The sequence below is a fragment of the Mustela nigripes genome, chromosome 9 (assembly GCF_022355385.1).
Source record: "Mustela nigripes isolate SB6536 chromosome 9, MUSNIG.SB6536, whole genome shotgun sequence".
Lineage (NCBI taxonomy): Eukaryota > Metazoa > Chordata > Mammalia > Carnivora > Mustelidae > Mustela > Mustela nigripes.
The window spans coordinates 81,991,011-82,013,950 of record NC_081565.1 but is presented as its reverse complement, the minus strand read 5'-3'; the positions used below and the strand labels follow the sequence as shown (position 1 = coordinate 82,013,950).

The window sequence follows — 22,940 nt, the reverse complement described above, 5'->3', positions numbered from 1 at the left end:
GTTTCACGTAAATGGAATCATACAACGTGTGGTGTTTTGTGAATGCCTCCTTTCCCTTCATAATGCTTTTGAGGGCCAGTCATGTTACAGCAGCTACTTCATTCCTGTTTGTTGTGAGATAATTTTTCATTGTATGGATGTACCACATTTTGTTTATTCCTTCATTGGGTGGTGAACGTTTGGAGTGCCTTTAACTTTTGACCACTGCGGTGTGTAAAAACTCTTTTTGCTCTGACCAAGGCTATATACTGTTACAACAATATTTGTCAGTCACCTTGACTGAGCTGGCCTTTTGGGCACAGGTTGCTCTCAGTGAGATAAGAGATGTTTGTGTAACATTCTGTCAGAGACATGTAAGGGAATCTGCAAGAATGTGTCTGAGAATTGTGTAAGGGAATGTGGTCTGGGCTGTCACAGCTTCTGCTCGGGCAGTAATTTGGTGCTGAAGGGTCACTGAATGCTGTCCATGAAGCAAAACTGGGAAATAATTGACAGGAAATGAGTGAAGAAATTGCTGTACAGTCACACAGCAGAACAGAATACAACAGAGGAGCTGAAAATGTAGATAACCCCAGAAGATTACATACTGTGTGATACTCTTTTTATGAAGTTCAAAGACAAGCAAAATTAAACAACATGTTGTCTATTCACATATATATTTGATAACACTAAAAAGAAAGGAGCGCGGGTGCCTGGGTGGCTCAGTGGGTTAAGCATCTGCCTGCAGCCGGGTTGTAATCCCGGAGTCATGGGATCCAGCCCCACACTGGGCTCTCTGCTCTGCGGGGAGCCTGCTTCCTCCTCTCTCTCTCTCTCTCTGCCTGCCTCTCTGCCTACTTGTGATCTCTGTCTGTCAAATAAATAAAATTAAAAAAAAAAAAAAAAAGCAAATGAGCAGTCACCTGAAATCAATTCAGGATAATGGTTACTATGTTAGGGGAGAGGCAGAGGCAGAAGGTTGGAACAGGGTACTGGCTCCACACAGATAGGTATAGCTTATTGGTAATGTCTGTGGGCAAGGAATGAGGTCAAAGGAGTTTATTATAAACATAAATATAAAGGAGGGCTTTCCATGATTAACGATGAAAGTGTCATGAACCAAAGAATATGATAAATGAACACAGGTTACCTGAGTCCGAATAAATGAGAAAGAAAAATAAATAAGAGTAATTCATATACATTGTAAAAATTTGGATATACATGTAAAATATACAGTTATTAGAAAGAAAAAAGTTTCGCTGGTTATTCCTTCAGGGATAAAAAATACAATTAACATAGTAGTGTTACAGCTTCCCATTCTTCCCCCTATGAATTAAAAAAAGTTTTTTAATGATACTAAAAAAAATGTCAGATTGATGGAGTCTGTTCTCTACCGGGACTGTTGAGGTCAGGCTACCCGTTCCAGGATCCCACCACCCGGGTCTCAGTTGGTGCACACACGGACAGCACGGAGGCTGGCACCGTAAGAACTCCGCCCAGCTCCGCTCAGGTTTAGAGAACACGCCCCGGGGGTGTGGTCAACTTCTCTGGGGGCGTGGCTAAGAGGCGAGGCGGTTCTCCGCCGGAGCCCAGGTAATCCGGGCGGGACCGGGAGGTGCCGCGCGTCGCGGCGTGATGACGTCAAGAACGCGCCCGGCGTGGCGCTTGCGGCGTGCGCAGCTGCGCCTCGGCGTTTTGGTTGTGTCGGCTGAGGGGAGGTGGAGGCGTAGTGTGTGCACTTGGCCGGGATGTTCCCGGCTGTGGGTGTTGTGGGCGAGGAAGAGGAACTGGCGGAAGAGGACTGTCCTGAATTGGTCCCCATTGAGACGAAGCTGAGAGAGGAGGAGGAGAAGGCTGGTCCCGACGCTAAGATCCCAGTCACAATTATCACCGGGTATTTAGGTAACTAACCATCCCGGTCAGAAAATGCCGTGAACGCTGGTATCCTGGGATTTTGGGGGCTGCCGGCGCCTCTTTACCTCAGGCATCCGGCCCTTCTGGCCGACAGCACGTGTCTCTGAGGTAGGGGCTGGGTCCCTCCCTCCCCGTTGGGGTTGCTCCTCATCTCGTGGCTCGAGGACGCCCCGATCCCTTTGCGTTACCTGCCCGTTGATCAAGGGAACCAGTTAACCTCGCATTTTGAAAAACGAGTTCTGGCTTTGCCCCTAGAGGCTTGGGCCCGCCCCCTCGTGACCCACGTGGCCGCTCGCCGGTCGTGCTCCGTGCCTGAAGCTCGCGAACCTGACTGGAGAGCGGAAGTAATCTGGGTCACCCGTTTGGGTTTGCTTTCTTACCTGCTCGTCGGGGCAGGAAGCACCCAGCCTTATGTCTGTCACCTTTACAGGGTGCCCTGTCTGTGCCCGACCCACGAGGGGGGGCGGGTCTTTGGTAGCTTCCCCTTCCCCCACGGGCCAGCCCCTTCCAGCTGTTCGGGGAGAGGATTCCTTGCAAAGGTGGGTTTTTGTTTGTTTGTTTGTTTTTTGTTTTTGAGGTTTGTTGGCAGAGCGCCCTAGGAGAAAGTAAGGATCAAATCTCTCCCCTCCCAGATGCTCTTTCTCACGCCGGCGACGTTCAGGAGTGCACACGGGCACTTGAACTCGTAGGTGTGTAACCGTGCAGTTCCCTGAAGGCCAGTGTGGGGGCTTGCGCGGGAGGAGCTCGGACGACTCTGAGGAGCAGGAGTCTAAAGCCTTACAGTTCACGGGAAGGGCTCGAAGCAATGCAGGACCGCATTGCGAGCCGGCGGGAAGTTAAGAAATGTAAATAAAGTGAGAGGATTTGGGGTCGGTGATACCATTCCTACATGGTGCCGGAGACAGCCACAAACTTGGTGCAAAAATAGGAGTTAAATCTCTGGTGGTGTCTTTTTTTAGCTGCTGCTTCTCCTTTTTCTTCTGGACTAATTTTATAAGGGGATTTCTTTTTGATGTGTCCCCACTGTTATGCAGAGGCTGCTCCACTAAGCAGTTGAGCAGATTCCTTGTCTGAGACACAGTGGCTCAGCCTCGCCCCTCTGGCCTTGACCATTTTTCTCATTCCTCGGTCACTAGAGCATTGGAGGTAACGGTCTAAAGCTCAGGAAGAGGACTTTTGCCGACCACCTTGTTGCTGATTATAGGGGATCTAGTTTCACTACTTATTCTTGGCTATTTTCTCTTTTTTGAAATATTGTTGTATCAGCTTCCATCACATTTTTCTTATGAAATTTCCACGTACTTCTCTGGCTTTTGTTTTGTTTTTTGTTTTTTGTTTTTATTTTCTCCCACCTCTGTTCATCCTTTTCACTTCACACTCAGATAGTTTCTATTTTGATGTCTCACAGACATCTCCAACGTAGCAGGTCCAAAACTTCATGTTATTTTATGGTCCAGTTCTCCTGCTCCCCTGATTCCAACAACCTGGAATATTCTAAAATTTTTCTAACTAGCTTTGTGTCATGTTTCCCTTTAATATATTCTCTGTATTTTAGCCTTAATGATCTTCGTAAATGTCAACTGTGTCGCACCCTTCAGGGATTTCCATTTGGGTTGCTGTTCAAATTCCTAAACATGAATCGACTGGTTCTGTATGATCTGGCTCTTGACGGTCTTTCTAGCCGACCAAACTGTGGTCCAGGCACATTGGAGCTTTTACTTTTAAACAATGCCAAGTATTTTAACCCCTGGAATCTTTTTCTTTTTTGTTACTCCTCTGCCTAGACCTCCCTTTTAGGTGCTGCCTAACATCTTGTCTATCTCCTGTCCACTCTATAATTCCGTGGCATCCTTGCCTGTCTGTCCGTCTGAACTACCTTCCATTTCCCACTTTCTTAGCCTTTCTAAGCATTGTAAAAGTAGAGGCAGGTTGTCTCTGTTCTGTGCACTTGCCACCAAGGCCCAGCATGAGATCTGCCCCATAGTAGACTTTTGAATGAATAAACTGTGCCTCAAGTCTTCTGCTTCATAATGTGGTTAATTATTAAGTCCTAGTAATTTTCTTAGAAGGTCTCCGATATCCACCTCTGTTTTCCCATTTTCACTGCCACTGCCTAGTGCTGCCCTCATGTTCAGGGTCTCTGTCTCACATTTGGACTGGTTCTAAGAATTTCCTCATTGCCCTGTCTCCTTAAGCTCTGTCCCTTTCATTCTATACCTCACACTTACATGATGTTGAGGTTTTTAAAGCTCTCTAAACATAAACTTTTAATCCCTTCAACAGCTTTTAAAGGAATAAGACTTAAAAATGTGAAGATATTAATACCCTAATGATCATTAAATCCCTTCTAGTTAGAGGCTAAAAGTCTCCTAAATGTACTTCAGAAGTTGTGTACAGGCTTACATGTAATAGTTCTTAGCAGCACTGTTTGGGAAAATAAAACACTGGAGATAACCCAAATATCCACCAACAGAAAAGTAAATGAATGATACACTCATACAACTGAACTACACTACTATAAAGTTTTTTTTTTTCTTTGAACTTTGGTGTGTATAGTTTTTCACAAGGTAAATGTTTTTCTTTTTCTTGAGCTGAACATACTAGGTTTAACATGCCACCTACTGGATAAAGTTAGTGTAGCTTTATGAATTTTTCTAAGTACTGAATATTCTGTATATTGTTAACATTTTTTACATCATTTCTCCCATTTTTTGTGTGTGTTTTATAGAAAGGTAGTCAGATACAGTTGACCCTTGAACAGTGTGGGGGCTAGGGGTGCTGACTTCCTGCATGGTAATTTTGTACTGCCCCAAAACCCAGGTAATAGTCTACTGTTGACCAGAATCTTTACTGGTGATATAAACAGTTGATTAGCACATATTTTGTATGTTATATATATTAAATATTGTACTCTTTTTTTTTTTTAAAGATTTTATTTATTTATTTGACAGACAGAGATCACGAGTAGGCAGAGAGGCAGGCAGAGAGAGAGAGAGGAGGAAGCAGACTCCCTGCTGAGCAGAGAGCCCGATGCGGGACTCGATCCCAAGACCCTGAGATCATGACCTGAGCCGAAGGCAGCGGCTTAACCTACTGAGCCACCCAGGCGCCCCTAAATATTGTACTCTTAACAATAAAGTAAGCTAGAGAAAAGGAAATGTTATGAATAAAATCATAAGGGGGAAAAATACAGTAATGTACTATATTTACAGAAAAAAAGCCATGTTAAGTGGACCTACAACCCACACAGTTGTTTGAGTGTCAGCTGTATATATACACATATTTTCTTATAGGTTACTTTAAGCACTAAAAGTAGCCCTATAGTCTGTTTGAATTTGTGTGGTTAATGATGGATATTGAAATAAAAGATAGGCTTTATATGTAAATTTTTGGGAAGTAAAGCATACATTCTTGGCTAAGAAACATTGTCATCATGTGAAGGTGTCTAAATATTTTAAATAAAGTACATTAGTAATTTAAAGTTTAAATTTTAAACTTAAATTTAAACTTAAATGTAAAGTAAATTTAATTTACATTTAAATACAGTAAATTAAGTACATGAGTACTTTATTCGCTGGAAGCCATTATTTCAATAATTCCTTACTTAATAGAAATTTTAGATGTCTTTATATTAATTATATTATAAATTGTATAGAAGGCATATTTTTGTTGTATGAGGTTGAAGAAAACTGTGATCCAAGTTGAAGGCATATTTATAAATATTTACAAAGTTTCATTTCTACATAAAGCTTTTTTAATAGTTTGCAAAGGATACTCTAATCTTTCCTTTAGAATCTTCTATGCCATAGTTAAATAATATTTTAAAAATAGCACACAAATTTTAAAAACATTGGGACTCTATTTTTGTGTCTATGCCTTTAAAATTAGCCTTTGAATGTTTTTAAAACAAGTATTTTTTTTTTTTAAGATTTTATTTTTTATTTTTTTTGACAGAGAGAGACACAGCAAGAGAGGGAACAGAAGCAGGGGGAGTGGGAGAGGGAGAAGCAGGCCTCCCACCGAGCAGGGAGCCCGATGCGGGCCTCGATCCCAGGACCCTGGGATCATGACCTGAGCCGAAGGCAGACGCCTAACGACTGAGCTACCCAGGCACCTCTAAGACAAGTATGTTTTACAGGTGCTGGGAAGACGACACTTCTGAACTATATTTTGACAGAGCAACATAGTAAAAGAGTAGCAGTTATTTTAAACGAATTTGGGGAAGGTAAGTAAAGTTCAGTGAATGTGATGCTATAAGAATTTATAGGTAGCTTATGGTAAATTTTGATATTCCATACATAGAAATGAAAATACAAGGTATCGTAATGTGAATACATTGATGCAGATAGTTTTGGGAAAATTAATTTCAGTTCGGCTTTCTTTTGTACAGATTTGAGGTACTGAAATTAGATCGTTTTTATAAAATTTTATAAAACTTCAGAATTCATAATAACAGAATTAAATTAAGTTTTTATATGAAATAACTCCAGAAGTAAAAAGCTAAACATAATGAAAGAAAGTTCTTTAAGGCTTTTCTATGTACTTTTATACTGACTGTATTGTTCACTTGTAACTTTTGAAAAATTCTTTAAAATGTTCCAGTTTTCATAAGTTTATGTTGTTGGGTGTTTATTGTTTACAAAGCATTTAAAAAATAAGTTAAATATATGGTTTCTATCTCAAAATCTGCAGTTGTCTGTGGAAATATATGCACTTAAAATTCCATTTTTTAATTTTAATATTGAACTGTGCTTTTAAAAATACATATACAGCAGTGTTAGACACAATTTTTTGATTCCTTGTAGAAGTTTTTCTTCTTAAGTGTGAATTTTAATTATAGCTCACTTTTAGCCAAAAAATGTATCTTATGTTGAGCTATTTCTTAAAGTATACTATTTTCTCTGTTGTAAATGAATAAAGGAGCTAGGTTTTATGAACAAGAAGGGAGAACTGTTAAACTTGATTTCTCATTTTTTTTTTTTAAAGATTTTATTTATTTGACAGAGACACAGCTAGAGAGGGAACACAAGCAGGGAGCGTGGGAGAGGGAAAAGCAGGCTTCCTGCTGAGCAAGGAGCCTGATGCGGGGCTCTATCCTAGGACCCTGGGTCATGACCTGAGCCCACGGTAGACTTTCAGCTATTGAGCCACCCAGGCGCCTCTTGATTTCTCATTTTTTTTTTTGATTTCTCATTTTAATAAGCTATTATAAGACTAGTAGACTTAATAAGCTATTATAAGACTAGCTTCTTAACTGATCTGTTGGACACTGATCATTACATTTATTATTGTTACTATTTTTCTTTATTCCTTCTGGATTGTTTATATAATTTTATATAAACTATTTATTTGCAATACTTTCCTTTGCATTTTATTCATATCCCCTATACCTTGAATTCTGTAGCAGTCCCTTTCAAAGCTCGTTATCCTTGCCTAACTAAAATATAAACAAAAAATATATGCATAAAAAATTACTGAATTTTCTTTTGTGGCCATTCACTTTACTGGATATTTAGAACTCTTCCTTGGCTTTGGTATATTTCTTTATTGGAGGAAAAGTAAGATATTTAAAATCATTCTTGTATGGTAACAAGCATCTCAGAATTTCACATATATATTACTCTTTCTTAAGTAAGCATTGCTAGGAAATTGAGTTTAAAATTTTAATTTTTAAATGGGCCAAGCAAACTTCCTCAAAAAGAACTAGGGTTTTTACTCCTACCGGGAATATTGGGTAGTCTGTCTAATAGAAACAAAAACAATTTTTAGAAGAGGAATGGGAAGAAAAAAAGATAAGGCAGTCTTTTTTTAAAAAATTAAATTAATTTATTTATTTTCAGAAAAACAGTATTCATTATTTTTTCACCACACCCAGTGCTCCATGCAATCCGTGCCCTCTCTAATACCCACCACCTGGTACCCCAACCTCCCACCAAGGCAGTCTTTAAAGAGGGGTAAGGGCATATAAAAACCACTATATTAAACATACTGGTTGGCCATGGCCAAGGAGTACTTTTGAAATAGCTGCTTTATTAGGATATAGGAGTGGGCAAGTGAGAGGACCAAAGAAGTAGGTATGAGTCAATTTTGGATTTGTCTTGTTAGGGACTTAAATCCTCTTTAAAAAGTAAAAGCCTAAATAATCTAGAGTAGTATAGTTTAAAACATTGAGGCTACATAAGCAATGAAAGAATGAAAGTTATAAAAGATGTTTGTATCAAATGATTTGAAATCTGTGTTATTGATATCCTCATCTTTGCTTTTGCTAGTGAACATAATCTAAAGAGTGCTTCTTGTTAATTATTCCAGGAAGTGCAGTGGAGAAATCCTTAGCTGTCAGCCAAGGTGGAGAGCTTTATGAAGAATGGCTGGAACTTAGAAACGGTTGCCTCTGCTGTTCAGTAAAGTGAGGAATGTGTTTATTGTGTGCTTGTTGGTTTGTTACAAATGTTTATTGATTATCTTTCCAGCTTTGGTTTTCTCGTGTAATGTAACAGACTTATGTAGTCTACTTCATTGTATTTCCATATAGAAAATAACTTATTAGGATGTATTTTCTTAAAGTGTTTCTTGCTATCCTATTTATTTTTTTGTCTGCTCTAATGCATTGAGTTTCTTTTTATTGTCTTTTGATGTCAGTGTTTAATTATTAATTTCTGTTTTACATGAAAGTCACATTTCATGTGTAAAAATTATTATTTTACATTAAATGAGTCATTGGTCCTATTTCCAAGGATTTACCTTCTATAAACAAAATAAATGACCATCAAAGGTGAAAAAGCTCACATTGTGTTCCACTAGTGGTAGTTGCTTCCAAGGACAGTATCTGGGTTTGTTTTTTGGGTTTTTTCTTTTGTTTTTTTAAGATTTTATTTATGTATTTGACAGAGAGACAGTGAGAAAGGGACCACAGGCAGGGGGAGTGGGAGAGAGAGAGAAGCAGGCTTCCCACTGAGCAGGGAGCCCGATGTGGGGCTCTATTTCAGGACCCTAAGATCATGACCCAAGTCTAAGGGAGATGCCCAACAACTGAGCCACCCAGGTGCCCCGACAGTATCTATTTTTTTCACTAATAGACCATAGATCTTAGAAAAGGACCTGACATACCTATTCACTCAAATATTTTGTTGAGTGAATAAGGAAAATTAATACCTGTACTGTTGACTTTGTATATTCTAGTGAACTAAATTTTTTCTACATTGTTTTGCCAAGAATTTCGTGCTCCGTGCAGCAAGTCAGAGTAGGGAGGGGTTTCATAGGTCTGGTGTCTTAGGTATTTGACTTTGAGTCAAATATATTAACAAATCTAAAATCCTGACATTTTCTTGAAAACCATAATGAAATCCAGTAAATATTTTCTTGGGCTGTGGATGTTCTAAGAGAAAAGGGAAATTAAAGTCTGGTACCCTTACTCAGAACAGAATTGAAAAGTAGTGATTGTGTCCCTTTAGATGTTATATTAAACCATGGTAATTCATAGATTTTATCATTGTTTTGGATGTTGAGTTTTTTCTTTCGTGATGCTATAAAAATAGCAGATTTTAACTTATCGGGGTTATTAAAGTTTCCTCTCCTTTTAATTTTAATAAAGTTAAAATATTAACTCCTCATGTATCTGATTTATTTCACTTATCAGTATATATGCCTCTGTTTTTCTCCACCATTTGTAAATATTGATGGATGTTGTATTAGCAGTTTGGGAATGAGTTAAATTTTTACATGCCTAAAGGTATTTTTGTCTCAGGTTGCTAAATATATTTTAAAATGTTTATAATGATCACTTTAAAATATTGAGATAATCAACTATATTTTATATTTTGGTATTCTCCAGGGACAATGGCCTTAGAGCTATTGAGAATTTGATGGAGAAGAAGGGGAAATTTGATTACATACTATTAGAGACAACTGGGTTAGCAGATCCTGGTAAGAAATGACGTTATTAATAACCGGAATATAGTTCTTAAACATTTTTAAGGTATTGAGAAATATGTAAAGTAAGCATTAAACCTGTATTCTAGACTAAAAATACTGGATTGTCATGTTTCTTTTGCAGATAAATCATAATCAAAGTACTTGGTACTTTTAACTTGATAATAGGATTGAAGTTCAATTGATTGATTTAAGACTACTGGTAGGAACAGGAGGTGTTAAAAGTATGGAAATTGGGGAAAAATAAAGACATTCCACTTCTGCGTTTTACTTTTATATCTGATTGATTATACTCTACAGAGATCTCACTTCTGATTACTTTTTTTTTTTTTTAAGATTTTATTTATTTATTTCACAGACAGAGATCACAAGTAGGCAGAGAAGCAGGCAGAGAGAGAGGAGGTAGCAGGCTCCCTGCTGAGCAGAGTCCGATTCGGGGCTTTAACCCCTCCGATGGAGGCTTTAACCCACTGAGCCACCCAGGTGCCCCCTGATTACTTTCTAATCCAGCTGTCTTGGAGGTCATTTAAAGATACTTAAGGACTTTTAGACTCTAATCTCATTATTACTTAATTGTCTTTCAGTTAATTATTAGCAGTTTGTTTTTCTGCTGAAGTTGAAATAATTTTATTTGTAAATACTGTCCTTAGGTACAGAGTTAAAATAAGGCTAATGGACCTTTTTCCTGGTGTGGAATTAATGATTACCCATGAAATTTTTATCTCTAAATAGAATTACATGTAAATTTCTCTTTTGAAAGCTACACAAAGTTGAACTATTTTAACAGTTTCTCTTTCCTTCTTACCAAACATTTTTTAGGTAACACCTTTATTCCTAGTTTGCAGAACATTTTGTGTTCATTGTATAAGTCTGACCATACCTTTTTCTTTTTTTTTAATTTGAGTTAATGGTATTGGGCCATAAAGCAATATAAAAGACTATATAAAAGTACTGTTTAGGAATAATTTATTAGGGGTCGTAACTGTTTAAAACAGATACTGAAGTATGCTGAAGGGCCAAATGTAAACAGCAGTTATTGTACTTACAATTGTTGCATAATAACATTGTCCTTCTGTTTTAAAATTAGTGTTGAGTTGGGCTGTTTTGGTTCTGTAGTAAACCATACTATGTGTATTTTCATACATTTCCAGTAGATTTGACTGATGATAGAACTTGGACTATTATATTGATACTAAATATTAAACCTGGTAAGATGGGAAAATATATGCCTTCTTTTTGAAATTGCAAATATCAATTTCTTTCATGGTAGCCACTTCGTAGAGAAGAAACTCTTCTCTATGAGAAACTCTTGTAACTTTGATTTGAGAGTAGGTGAGTTTTAAAACATGGTTCAGCTTTTCAGAGGGAGAAGGAAGGTTAAATAATGATCTCAGAGAAGGCTTTTGTACAAATTGTAGGTATAAATAGGTTAATGTTTGTAGCTTCTACCTTTCTTTAGAATGAAGATTTTATTGTTTGAGTAAAAATGGAACATTTGTTATAAAAAAAAATTTACCCGATATCTAAGAAAATGCAAAGAAGAAAATTAAATCACACTGTATCTCACTACCATGAAATGCAAGTAGATACGTTTTATTCCAGGGATTTTTCTGTGACAATGCTACTTGCTGAATGACAGCATCAGTGTCTGAAACTTGTGAAAAATGCAGATTCTTGGGCCCCATCCCAGATCTACTAAATCGGAATCTACTGGGTGAGCCCAGCAGTCTATTTTAATAAGCCCTCCAGTGGATTCTTATACATTTCATGAATTTGGGAAGCCCTGTCCTATGTGCTTCTGAAAGCTGTATAACAGACAGTTTTTAAAAATGTGATTGCATTCTTTGTGCTGGTCTTAGTAATTATTAATTTAGTTTTACTTGAATCTAAAAGGAGAGAACTTGAAGGCAGTTCAAGATGGCAGCTTAGGAACACCTTGAACTCTCTCTTTCTGTAGACACACTAGATCTGCAGTTACTTATGGAATAATTCCTGCTCAGAAAGAACTGAAAACTAGTAGAACAGCTCTTTCTACAACAAGGAAATCAGGGCCACATTGAAATGGATAGGAGAGGTGGAGACATAGTTTTGCCAAGAATTTCGTGCTCCGTGCAGCAAGTCAGAGTAGGGAGGGGTTTCATAGGTCTGGTGTCTTTACCTGAGGAGGGATGGGTTTATAACCCACTTAGGGTATGCCAACCCTTGGAACCTGCACTGGAAAGATGAGGCTCCCCAAATGGATTTGGAAACCAAGGGGGCTTGTGTATAGTGAACCTGAGGGGCTGAGGGGAATCTGAGATACTCCTTTTGAGGGGCTTACGCACAAGCACACTCATCTTGGGACCCAGTGCAAAGGCAGCAATTTGAAAGTGTCTGAATTATATGGGAAGGAGATTCATTTGCTAATTCTAAAGTGTTTGCTGGAGTAGCTGGGACCAGTTGGTATTTTCTTTGGGTCCAGAGGTGCTTGTGAGTGCCATTTTTGCATTCTCCTTTCACTTGGCTAGTGCAGTCAGTCGCCATGGACACAGACAGCTCCCTAAAGCCATGCGTGTGCCTTGTCCCAGCCATCTCCGTGCCTCACTAAAGCCTTGGGTATATCCTGCCCACGTTGTTCTCCTGCATCCCTAAAGACATGGATGTGCTCCACCCTCAGTACTCCTGCAACCTTGCTGAAGTCTGCCTTTAAGTGCGGTCCACAGAGGGAATGTCTGTTGATCACTTGTCCCTGGTGGCTGGAAAAGCTTGAATTTCTGCACCCTATGGGATTATAATAGGAAGGTAGTTTGGGGAGGGCTACCATACCCAAGGTACTGCATAGACAGCCTGCTGAAACACACTACTAGTCTGCCTATGAGGAAGGCCCATCCACTTGTCCTGGAGCCAGCCTAAGGGACAGGCTTCAAAGATCCTCTCAAAATGTAGCCAGGGAGACACCACCTTTGATCTCTCCTTCGGCCTCAGTGTAGCTTGGTGGTGCCTTCGGAAAGTTTGTGTGCTTGTCTGAAGCCCTGATTTTTGCAGGTTGAGTTCAGGAGACACCTCCAGATCTCTTGGGCTGGAGGTTAGCTGGGTTTACAGTTGTAGTGCCACAGGGCTGTATATTTGTATACTCCAAAAGCCCCTTCCTGTGGGTCTTTTTTCCAATGGATCTATCTTCCAGTCAGTCTGAAACCAGGTACTGAGATCATTCCTTTTGGAACACTGGCAGGTCTTGACACACTCTCAACAATGTGGGATCTACCAAGAATAATTCAAGCTAATTAGTTAACATAAAGCTTCAGAGAGATAGCCAAAAGCTAGAGCAACGTTGAATTATAAGGTTTATCTCCTATACAAGGCCACTCCTTCAAGACTGGGAGAAGTAACTGTTTTGCTTAATAATTAGAAACAGAGAGTCAAGCAAAATGAGGAGACAGGAATATTTTCCAAACAAAAGAAGGACACAAAACCTCAGAAAAAAGACCTTAATGAAGTGGTGATGACTAACCAACCCGATAAAAAGTTCAAGGTAATGGTTAGAAAGATGTTTACCAGAGTTAGAAGAATGGTTTAGATTGCAACAAAGTAAGGTAGAAAATACGAGGAAGTACCAAATGCAAGTCACGGAGCTGAAGAGTACAGTAACTGAACCGAAAAATATACTAGAAGGTTTCAGCATCAGAAAAAGTGAAGAATGGATCAGTGACCTGGAAGACAGGGCAGTGGAACTCAGCCAAACAAAGCTACAACAACAACAAAATTAATGAAGATAGCTTCAGAAACCAATGGGACAATATCAAGTGAAATAACATTCATATTATAGGGATCTCAGAAGGAAAAGAGAGAATGAAAGAGACAGAAAACTTCCCTAACCCAGGGAAGGAGACAGACATCCAGGTCCCAGAAGCACAGAGAGTGCCAAATAAGATGAACTCAAAGACATCCACATCAAGAGACATCATAATTACAATGTCAAAAATTAAAGAGAGGGTCTTAAAAGCAACAAGAGAAAAACAACTTGTTAAGTACAAGGGAATTCCCAAAACCCCATCAGCTGATATTTCAAATGAACCTTTGCAGGACAGAAGGGAGTGGCATGATAGATTCCAAGTGCTGAAAGGAAAAAATTTTCAGCCAAGAATATTCTACCTGCCACAATTGCCATTCACAGTTGGAGGAGAGTTTTCTAAATGAACAAAACTTAAAGGAGTTCACCACTAAATTAGTCTTATAAGACATGTTAAAGGGACTTCTTTAAGCCAAAAAGGAAAGGTACTACTAACGAGAAAACATGGGAAAGTAAAAATCTCTCTTGTATGTGCAAATATGTAGTAAAGGTTGTAAATTAACCATTTATAAAACTACTATGTGGGTTAAAAGACAAAAGTGAACTTAAGTATAACTATAAAAATTAAGAGATACACAAAGAAGATGTAAAATATGACATCAAAAACAAATGTGGAGGGAAGAGCAGAAATTAGAGTTTTTATAATACATTCAAATTTATGGTACTTTCAACTTGAAATAGGCTTTTATTTATATATAAGTATATGTAAATATAAAATCTATAAGCATATGAGACAAACAAGTATATAAACAAATATGTATATATATAAGCTGCATGTATATATAAGCATATTTTGTATGTATATGTAGTCTGCAAGGGAAGTGAATGAGAGAAAAAACAGGAACTACAGAAATAGCCAGAAAATAATTGAGAAAATGGCAAGAAGTACATATCTATCAATAATTACTTAAAATGTAAATGGACATACTCTCCATGTATGTATGTAAATGGATATACTCTTTTAAAATAATTTTTATTTTTTTATTTTTTATTTTGTACATCTTCAAAGATGTCTATTAGTTGAACAGATTAAAAATAGACTCATCTCATCTATATATTGCCTATAAGAGATCCCCTTCAGATCTAATGATGCACAGACTGAAAGTGAAGGGGTGGAAAAGATATTCCATGCAAATGTAAATGAAAGAAAGCTGATGTGGCTCTACTTATATCAAACCAAATAGACTTTACAACAAAGTCTGTGATACAAGATAAAGGGCATTGCACAATGACAAAGCGTCAAGCCAACAAGAAGATATAACGTTTGAAAATTTTTATTCACTCAACATAGGAATTCCTAAATATATAAAGCAAATGTTAACAGACTTAAGGGAGAAATGGACAGCAATACTATTAGAAGACTATAGTACTCCATTTACATCAATGGATAGGTTATCCAGACAGAAAGCCAATAAGAAAATAACAGCCTTAACATATGAAATTAGATGGACTTAATAGTGTACAGTTAACCCTTGAACAACATGGGTTTGACCTGGATAGGTCCACTTACAATGCAGATTTTTTACAGTACGATACTGTAAATGTATTTTCTGTTTCATATGATTTTCTCAATAATATTTTCTTTTTTCTTGTAAAAATATACAAGATTGTATCATATTTGTAATATCTTACATAATTGTAAGAATATGATAGTAAGAATTGTAAGAATATGATACAAAGTACAACCTATAAAATATGTACTGATTATTTATACTATCATATGATAGTATAAGTAATATATACTATCATATGATATGATATGTAAGAATTGTAAGAATATGATACAAAATACAACCTACAAAATATGTACTAACCGATTATTTATACTATCAGTAAGGCTGTAGGCTATTAGTAGTTAAGTTTTTAGGGAATCAGAAGTTATATTTGGGCCATCTGGGTGGCTCAGTCAGTTAAGCCTCTGCCTTTGGCTCAGGTCATGATCCCAGGGTCCTAGGATCAAGCCTGTCATTGGGCTCCCTGCTCATCGGGGAGCTTGGTTCTCCCTCTTCCCCTCCCCCTGATTGTGTGCATTTGTGCACTCTTCTGTCCCTCTCTGTCAAATAAATAAATCTTTTTAAAAAAGTTATACGTGGATTTTTGACTGCATAGGAGGTCAGCGTCCCAACTCCATTGTTCAGGTGTTAATTGTATACAATTCATATCATCCAAAAGCAGCAGAATATACATTCTTCTCTGCATATGGAACATTCTCCTATTAGATCACATACTAGACTACAGAACAAGTCTCAGTCAATTTAAGAAGATTGAAGTCGTGTCCGATATCTTCTTCAATGATAGTGGTATGAGACAAAGGCAATTATAAAAAGAAAACTGGAAAAATCATAAATATGTGGAAATTAAGTAGCATGCAACTGTTATAATCAATGGGTCAATGAAGAAGTCAGGAGAAATAAAAAATACCTCGACACATGAAAATGGAAAGACAACAATCTAAAATCTATAGGATGCAGCAAAAGCAGTTCTGAGAGCAAGGTTCATAAAGACAATTCTACCTAAAGGAACTAGAAAAAGAACAAATGAATCCCATAGGTAATAGAAGGAAAGAAATAATAAAGATTCAGAGAAGAAATAAATGACATAGAGACTAAAAAAAAAAAAAAAAAAAGAAAAGAAAAAGAACAATGAAAGTAACCTGTTTTTTGAAAAAGATAAAATCAGAAATGAAAGAGAAGTTACCATACCACAGAAATCGAGGATCAAAAGAGACTACTGTGATAATGAAATGGGTTAATTCCTAGTAACACATAATCTCTCAAGACTTCCAGACTTCCATGAAGAAATAGAAAATCTGAATAGATGCATTGCTAGTAAGAAGATTGAATCTGTAATAAAAAAAAACGTAGCAAGCAAGTTCAGGACCAGATGTTTTCATTGGAGAATTCTACCAAAAATATAAAAAAGATGTAATATCTATTCTCAAACTCTTCCAAACTATTGAAGAGAAGGGAAAGCTTCTAAACTCATTATAAGGTCAACATTACCCTGATATCAAATAAGAAGGACACCACCAAAAAAATAAAATAAAATAAAAATTATAGGGAGTGCCTGAGGTGGCTCAGTGGGTTGAGCCTCTGTCTTCGGTTCAGGTCATGATCTCACGTCCTGGGATCGAGCCCCGCATCATGCTCTCTGCTTGGCGGGGAGCCTGCTTCCCCCTCTCTCTCTGCCTGTCTCTCTTCCTACTTGTGATCCCTCTCTGTCTGTGTCAAATAAATAAATAAAATCTTTTAAAGAAAAATTTATAGGCTCATACCCATAATGAACATAGATGTAAAAATCCTCAACAAAATATTAGCAAACGGAATTCAACAATATATTTAAAGGATCATACACCACGATCAATGGAATTTATTCCAGGAATGCAAGGATGCTTTAACATCTGCAAATCTGTCAGTGATACACCACTTAACGAAGTGTGACAATCATGTGCTCATCTCAGTAAATGGAGAGGAAATCTTTGATAAATTTCAGTGTCCATTAATGATAAAAAACTCTTAAGGTGGGTATAGAGGGAATGTACTTAAATATAATAAAGGCCATACATGACAAACTATACTCAATGGTGTAAAGCTGAAGGCTTTTCCTCAGCTTGGGAACAAAATAAGGATGCCCATTCTTGCCTGTTTTATTTGATATAGTATTGGAAGTCCTACCCACAACAATAACACAAGAAAAAGAGATAAAAGCATCCAAATTGGAAAGAAAGAAAACAATCACTTTTTGCAGATGACATAATTCTATATATAGAACACCCTAAAGACTCTACCAAAAAACCAAAATAAGTGAACTTAGTAATTTGCTGTATACAAAATCAGTATATACTTATCTGTTGTGTTTCTATGTAATGAACTGTCAGAGAAATGAAGGAAACAATCCTTGCAACAAGCCTAACAAAACAATTTGCATCAAAAAGAAAATACCTAGGAATAAACATAACTAAGGAAGTGAAAGATCTGTACGTGGAAAACTGTAGGACATTGATGAAAGAAATTAACTCACAAAAATAGAAAGTTACTCCATGCTCTTTTTTTAAAGACCTAATACTGTTAAATGTCCATACTACCCAAAGCAATATATTCGTTGTCAACTCTTTCAGAATTTTAATGCCATTTCTCACAAAGCTATAAAAATATTTTAAGTAATCTCTACACACACACCCCAACATAGGGCTTGAATGCATAACTGTGAGCTCAAGAGTTGTGTGCTCAACTGACTGAAGCTGCCAGGTGCCCCACAACAAATAATTCTAAGGTTTGTGGGGAATCACAGAAGACCCTGAATAGCCAAAGCAGCTTTTTTTTTTTTTTTAAAGATTTTATTTATTTATTTGACAGAGCACAACCTGGAGGGAGGGAGCTGTAGGCAGAGGGAAAGGGTGAAGTAGGCTCCCCACTGAGAAGAGGACAAGATACAGGGCTTAATCCCCAGACCTGGGATCATGATCTGACCCGAAGGCAGATGCTTAACCACCTGAGCCACCCAGGTGCCCCATAGCCAAAGCAGGCTTGAGAAAGAAGAGCAAATGGGGGGCACCTGGGTGGCTCAGTGGGTTAAGCCGCTGCCTTCGGCTCAGGTCATGGTCTCGGGGTCCCGGGATCGAGTCCCGCATCGGGCTCTCTGCTCAGCGGGGAGCCTGCTTCCTCCTCTCTCTCTCTCTCTCTGCCTGCCTCTCTGCCTACTTGTGATCTCTCTCTGTCAAATAAATAAATGAGATCTTTTTTAAAAAAAAAAAAAGAGAGAGAAAGAAGAGCAAATGGGAAATGTCACAGTCCCAGACTTCAAACTGTACTTCAAAGCTGTAATATGAAAACAGTATGGTATTGACATAAAAACAGATCAATGAAACAATAGAGAACCCATATATAAACCCATGCTTTTCTGGCCAATTAAACTATGACAAAGGAGGCAAGAATATACAATGAGCAGAAAAGATTCTTCAATAAATGGTGATGGAAAAACTGGACAGCTACATGAATGAAACTAGACTACTGTCTTACATGATAAAAAAGTTAACTCAATGGAGGGAAGACTTGAATATAAAACCTGAAACCGTAAAACTCCTAGAAGGAAACAGATATTTAGCTCCTTGACATCCATCTTGGTGTTGAATTTTTGGATCTAACTAAAAGCAAAGGCAACAAAACAAAAATCAGTAATTGGGACTATATAAAATTAAAAGTCATTTGGACAGCAAAGGAAGCCATCCATAAAATGAAAAAACAGGAGAAAATATTTGCAAATCATGTATTTGATAAGGTTAATATCCAAAATGTGTAAAGACTCAGTAGCAAAAACAAAACAAAAAACAACTGAAAAGAATGCAGAGGATCCAAATAGACATTTTTCCAAAGAACATATGGAGGTGCCCAACAGGCACATGAAAAGATGCTCAGATTCACTAATTACCAGGGAAATGCAAATCAAAACCACAGTGTGATACCACCGGACACCTATTATATTCAAATCGGCAAGAAATAAGTGGTGAGGATGCAGAGGAAAGGGAACCCTCATGCACTGTTGGTGGGAACGCAGACTGGTGCCGCTACTGCAGAAAGTGGTGGTTTTCCATTTGCATACACTTTCATTACTATGGTGATTCCTCGAAACATTAAATATAGAACTATCATGTAATCAGCTATTTTATTGTATGTACTTTTCTGAAGAAAACGAAAACTAATTTGAAAAGATATTTGCACCCCTATGTTCATTACATCATTATTTACAGTAGCCAAGATATGGAAGCAACTTAAGAGTTTGTTGATGGATGAATGGAGAAAGATGTGCTATATATATATACAGTGGCCTTGCTATTTGTGACAACGGGAATGGACCTTGAGGGTATCAAACTCTGGGAAATAAGTTAGATTTCATCAATCTGTGGAACCTAATAAAAGAAAAAACAAAACTCAGATACAGGGAACAGATTGATGGTTATCAGAGGGGAAAGGGTTTAGAGGACTGAAATGGATGAAGGGGGTCAATTATGTGTTTTGGATGGTAACTAGATTTCCTATGATGATCACTTTGTAATGTACACAAATATGGAATCATTATACAATACACCTGAAACTAATATAAGGTCAAATACCATTTTACTCAATTAAAAATATGTATATTATATATGTAAACCACCTAAAGTTAGCCAACATGTGTTAGATACTCCACTAATCACCTATTAATGTCATTAAAATGAATTTAATAAATTGCTCAATAAAAGGTGGGTAGAAGCAAAAAAATTACTACGTAATTGAACAAAGAACTTGAAAGAATGAAGGAATCCTAAATTATCAGAAAAATGCTTTTCCACTGGAAGGGATATGAGTTAAGGGGATAAAAAGGTTATAAAGAGCATATACAGGGGTGCCTGGGTGGCTCAGTTGTTAAGCTTCTGCCTTCCGCTCAGATCATGATCCCAGGGTCCCAGGATCGAGTCCCACATTGGGCTCTCTGTTCAGCAGGAAGCCTGCTTCTCCCTATCCTACTCTCCCCTGCTTGTGTTCCCTCTCTTGCTGTCTCGTTATCTGTCAAATGAATACATAAAATCTTAAAAATAAAACCATAAACAAATGGGATGAGTTAGTTTTAACTATATGTGTCAGTTCAGAGTATTTCTTGACTCCCTGACATAAAGGAGTAGGGAATGAACACTATCACTTAGTGTGGTTGATTTATTGTATGTGGTGGTGTTAAGATTTCTAACATCTACATTCTCTCATACTTTGTTTAGTTCTATGTTAAACAGTTTTAGTCCTCATTAGCTCAGTACTGTGGCTTCTCCATTCCTGAGTTGATGAATCTCTTGATTGGACTGATTTTCATGGTCAGGTAATCCTTTAAAGCTACAGATGCTGTGTTCCTTCACCTTTTTTTTTTTTTTTTTTTAAGATTTAAAAAAAAAAGATTTAAAGAATTTATTAGAGAGGGAGAGAGAGTTGGGAGCAGGGACAGAGGGGAAGGGAGAGAAAAGTCCCAAGAGGACTTCATGCTGAGCGCAGAGCCCGACGTGGGGTGCAGTCTCATGACACAGATCACGACCTGAGCTGAAACCCAGAGTCAGACGCTCGACTGACTGAACCACCCAGGTTCCCCCCTTCTTGAGGTCTTGCATACTTCCTTGAGAATGCTTGTCCTTTGTTTTTATAACTGAAGGATTGACTAGGTAGAAAATTTCCAGATCACAATTAACTTCCCTCAGAACTTAGCAAATATTACTTCTTGATCTCTCGGTAATTTTTGGTTGGCTGGATTTCCTTTTTTATTTTATCAGAAAGGATTTATGAGTGATGTATTTTTGAGTTTTAATGCTTTTGTTTCCTTTAATGTATTGTGTGTATCTATCTGGTGTTTTCATTGTTGAAAAACAACTTGGCAGGAGATAATATCTTTAGGGAACACTTTCATTAGAACTTTATGGTCATTATCTTATTATATCAGGGCAATGACTGTTACTATAGAAAAGTCTAATATTTTTTTTCTGCCTCCTGGAAAGTGACTTGCTTTTTCATCCAAAATGCCTGACAATTGTTTCCTTTGTTTTTGAAGGTCAGTAATATAACCAAAGTACATCTACATGTCCTCTGTAATCATTTTTTCTTGGATTACAGTATGCTCTTTTGTCTGTAAGTTTATGTATTCATTTAGGAGCATTTTCCTTATTTATTACCATAAGGATCTTTTTTTTGGTCCAATTATTGGGTCCTCTACTTTATGACACCAATTTCCCCTATATTGAATTTTCTTTTGTTCTCCCTATCTTTTATCTTCGAATTGTCTTTTGCTTCTGTATTTAATCATCTCACATGTTCCTTTTTGTCAGTAATTCTGTTTCCACCAGTGTCTATTCCAACCTTGATCTTTTAAAAGAATTCGTTAAGTAATGATATGTTTATTGGGTATATACATTTATTTCTTTCACAAAGTACCATTTCATATTACTCTGCTTTCTCTTGCCTTTAAGAGTTTGTTTTTAATTGATTATGTTGTTTTTTAAGTTCTCTATTATGAATAGACCTTTCAGAATTTTCTTTGATTATGTTTCTTTGGTTATGTTTCCTCCCAGAATGGGTTCTATGCCATTTATATGCCTTATTCATTTCTTTAACTTTTTTCTTTCTTTCATCTTTTTTGTTTTCTTCTAAGCTGTAATATTTGTGCATTGGTTTTTTCAGCATGTTGGTGATTGGCGTAGAGAACATTGGTCTACTTACATATGGTGTTGAATTACTTTTAATATCTTACCCATCTTACCTAAACGTGTTTTTCTCCTAGGCCTCAATTTGAATGTTGGGTATTGCTGGGAGCAGGGAAGGGGAAGCAAAGGAAAAAGGGTGACTGAGAGATCCAGTCAGATCTCTCAGATGGGCAAGCAGACTTTCAGGCTCAGCTCTCTTTAAAGTACCCAAGTGTTCCTCTCTTGAATTTCCTCCAGCTACTCATGAATATATATTCCATATCTTGTGTGGGTATATCCTCGAGCCTCAGACCTTTCGATTCATTTTGCTCTGAGCCCTAGAAGGTGACCCCCTCCTCCAAAAATGTAGAAATGGTGAATGCCTGGGTGGCTCAGTTGGTTATGCGACTGCCTTTGGCTCAGGTCATGATCCCGGAGTCCAGGATCAAGTCCTGCATCGGGCTCCCAACTCCATGGGGAGTCTGCTTCTCCCTCTGACCTTCTCCCCTCTAATGCTCTCTCATTTGTCTCTCTCTCAAATAAAATCTTTTTTTTTTTTTTTTTTTTTTTTTTATAAACATATATTTTTATCCCCAGGGGTACAGGTCTGTGAATCACCAGGTTTACACACTTCACAGCACTCACCAAATCACATACCCTCCCCAATGTCCATAATCCCACCCCCTTCTCCCAAACCCCCTCCCCCCGGCAATCCTCAGTTTGTTTTGTGAGATTAAGAGTCACTTATGGTTTGTCTCCCTCCCAATCCCATCTTGTTTCATTTATTCTTCTACCCACTTAAGCCTCCATGTTGCATCACCACTTCCTCATATCAGAGAGATCATATGATAGTTGTCTTTCTCTGCTTGACTTATTTCGCTAAGCATGATACGCTCTAGTTCCATCCACGTTGTTGCAAATGGCAAGATTTCATTTCTTTTGATGGCTGCATAGTATTCCATTGTGTATATATACCACATCTTCTTGATCCATTCATCTCTTGATGGACATCTAGGTTCTTTCCATAGTTTGGCTATTGTGGACATTGCTGCTATAAACATTCGGGTGCATGTGTCCCTTTGGATCACTACATTTGTA

At 37.7% G+C, this 22,940-nt stretch overlaps 1 protein-coding gene across 2 annotated transcripts in view; it reads left to right on the top strand.

The window, feature by feature from the left end:
* The first annotated feature begins 1,615 nt into the window (after positions 1-1,615).
* LOC132024840 (zinc-regulated GTPase metalloprotein activator 1A) overlaps positions 1,616-22,940 on the top strand; it is a 61,184-nt gene continuing 39,859 nt past the window's right edge. Inside the window, exons 1-5 of one of the 2 annotated variants that reach the window (XM_059411917.1) lie at positions 1,919-2,001; positions 2,471-2,582; positions 6,032-6,118; positions 8,203-8,299; positions 9,725-9,816. In XM_059411917.1, coding sequence (XP_059267900.1) covers positions 9,756-9,816 — 61 coding nt within the window. In that variant the 5' untranslated portion in view covers positions 1,919-2,001; positions 2,471-2,582; positions 6,032-6,118; positions 8,203-8,299; positions 9,725-9,755. Of the gene's footprint in view, positions 1,882-1,918; positions 2,002-2,470; positions 2,583-6,031; positions 6,119-8,202; positions 8,300-9,724; positions 9,817-22,940 lie in introns of those variants that run through there. The other variant, XM_059411916.1, reaches the window with a different exon arrangement.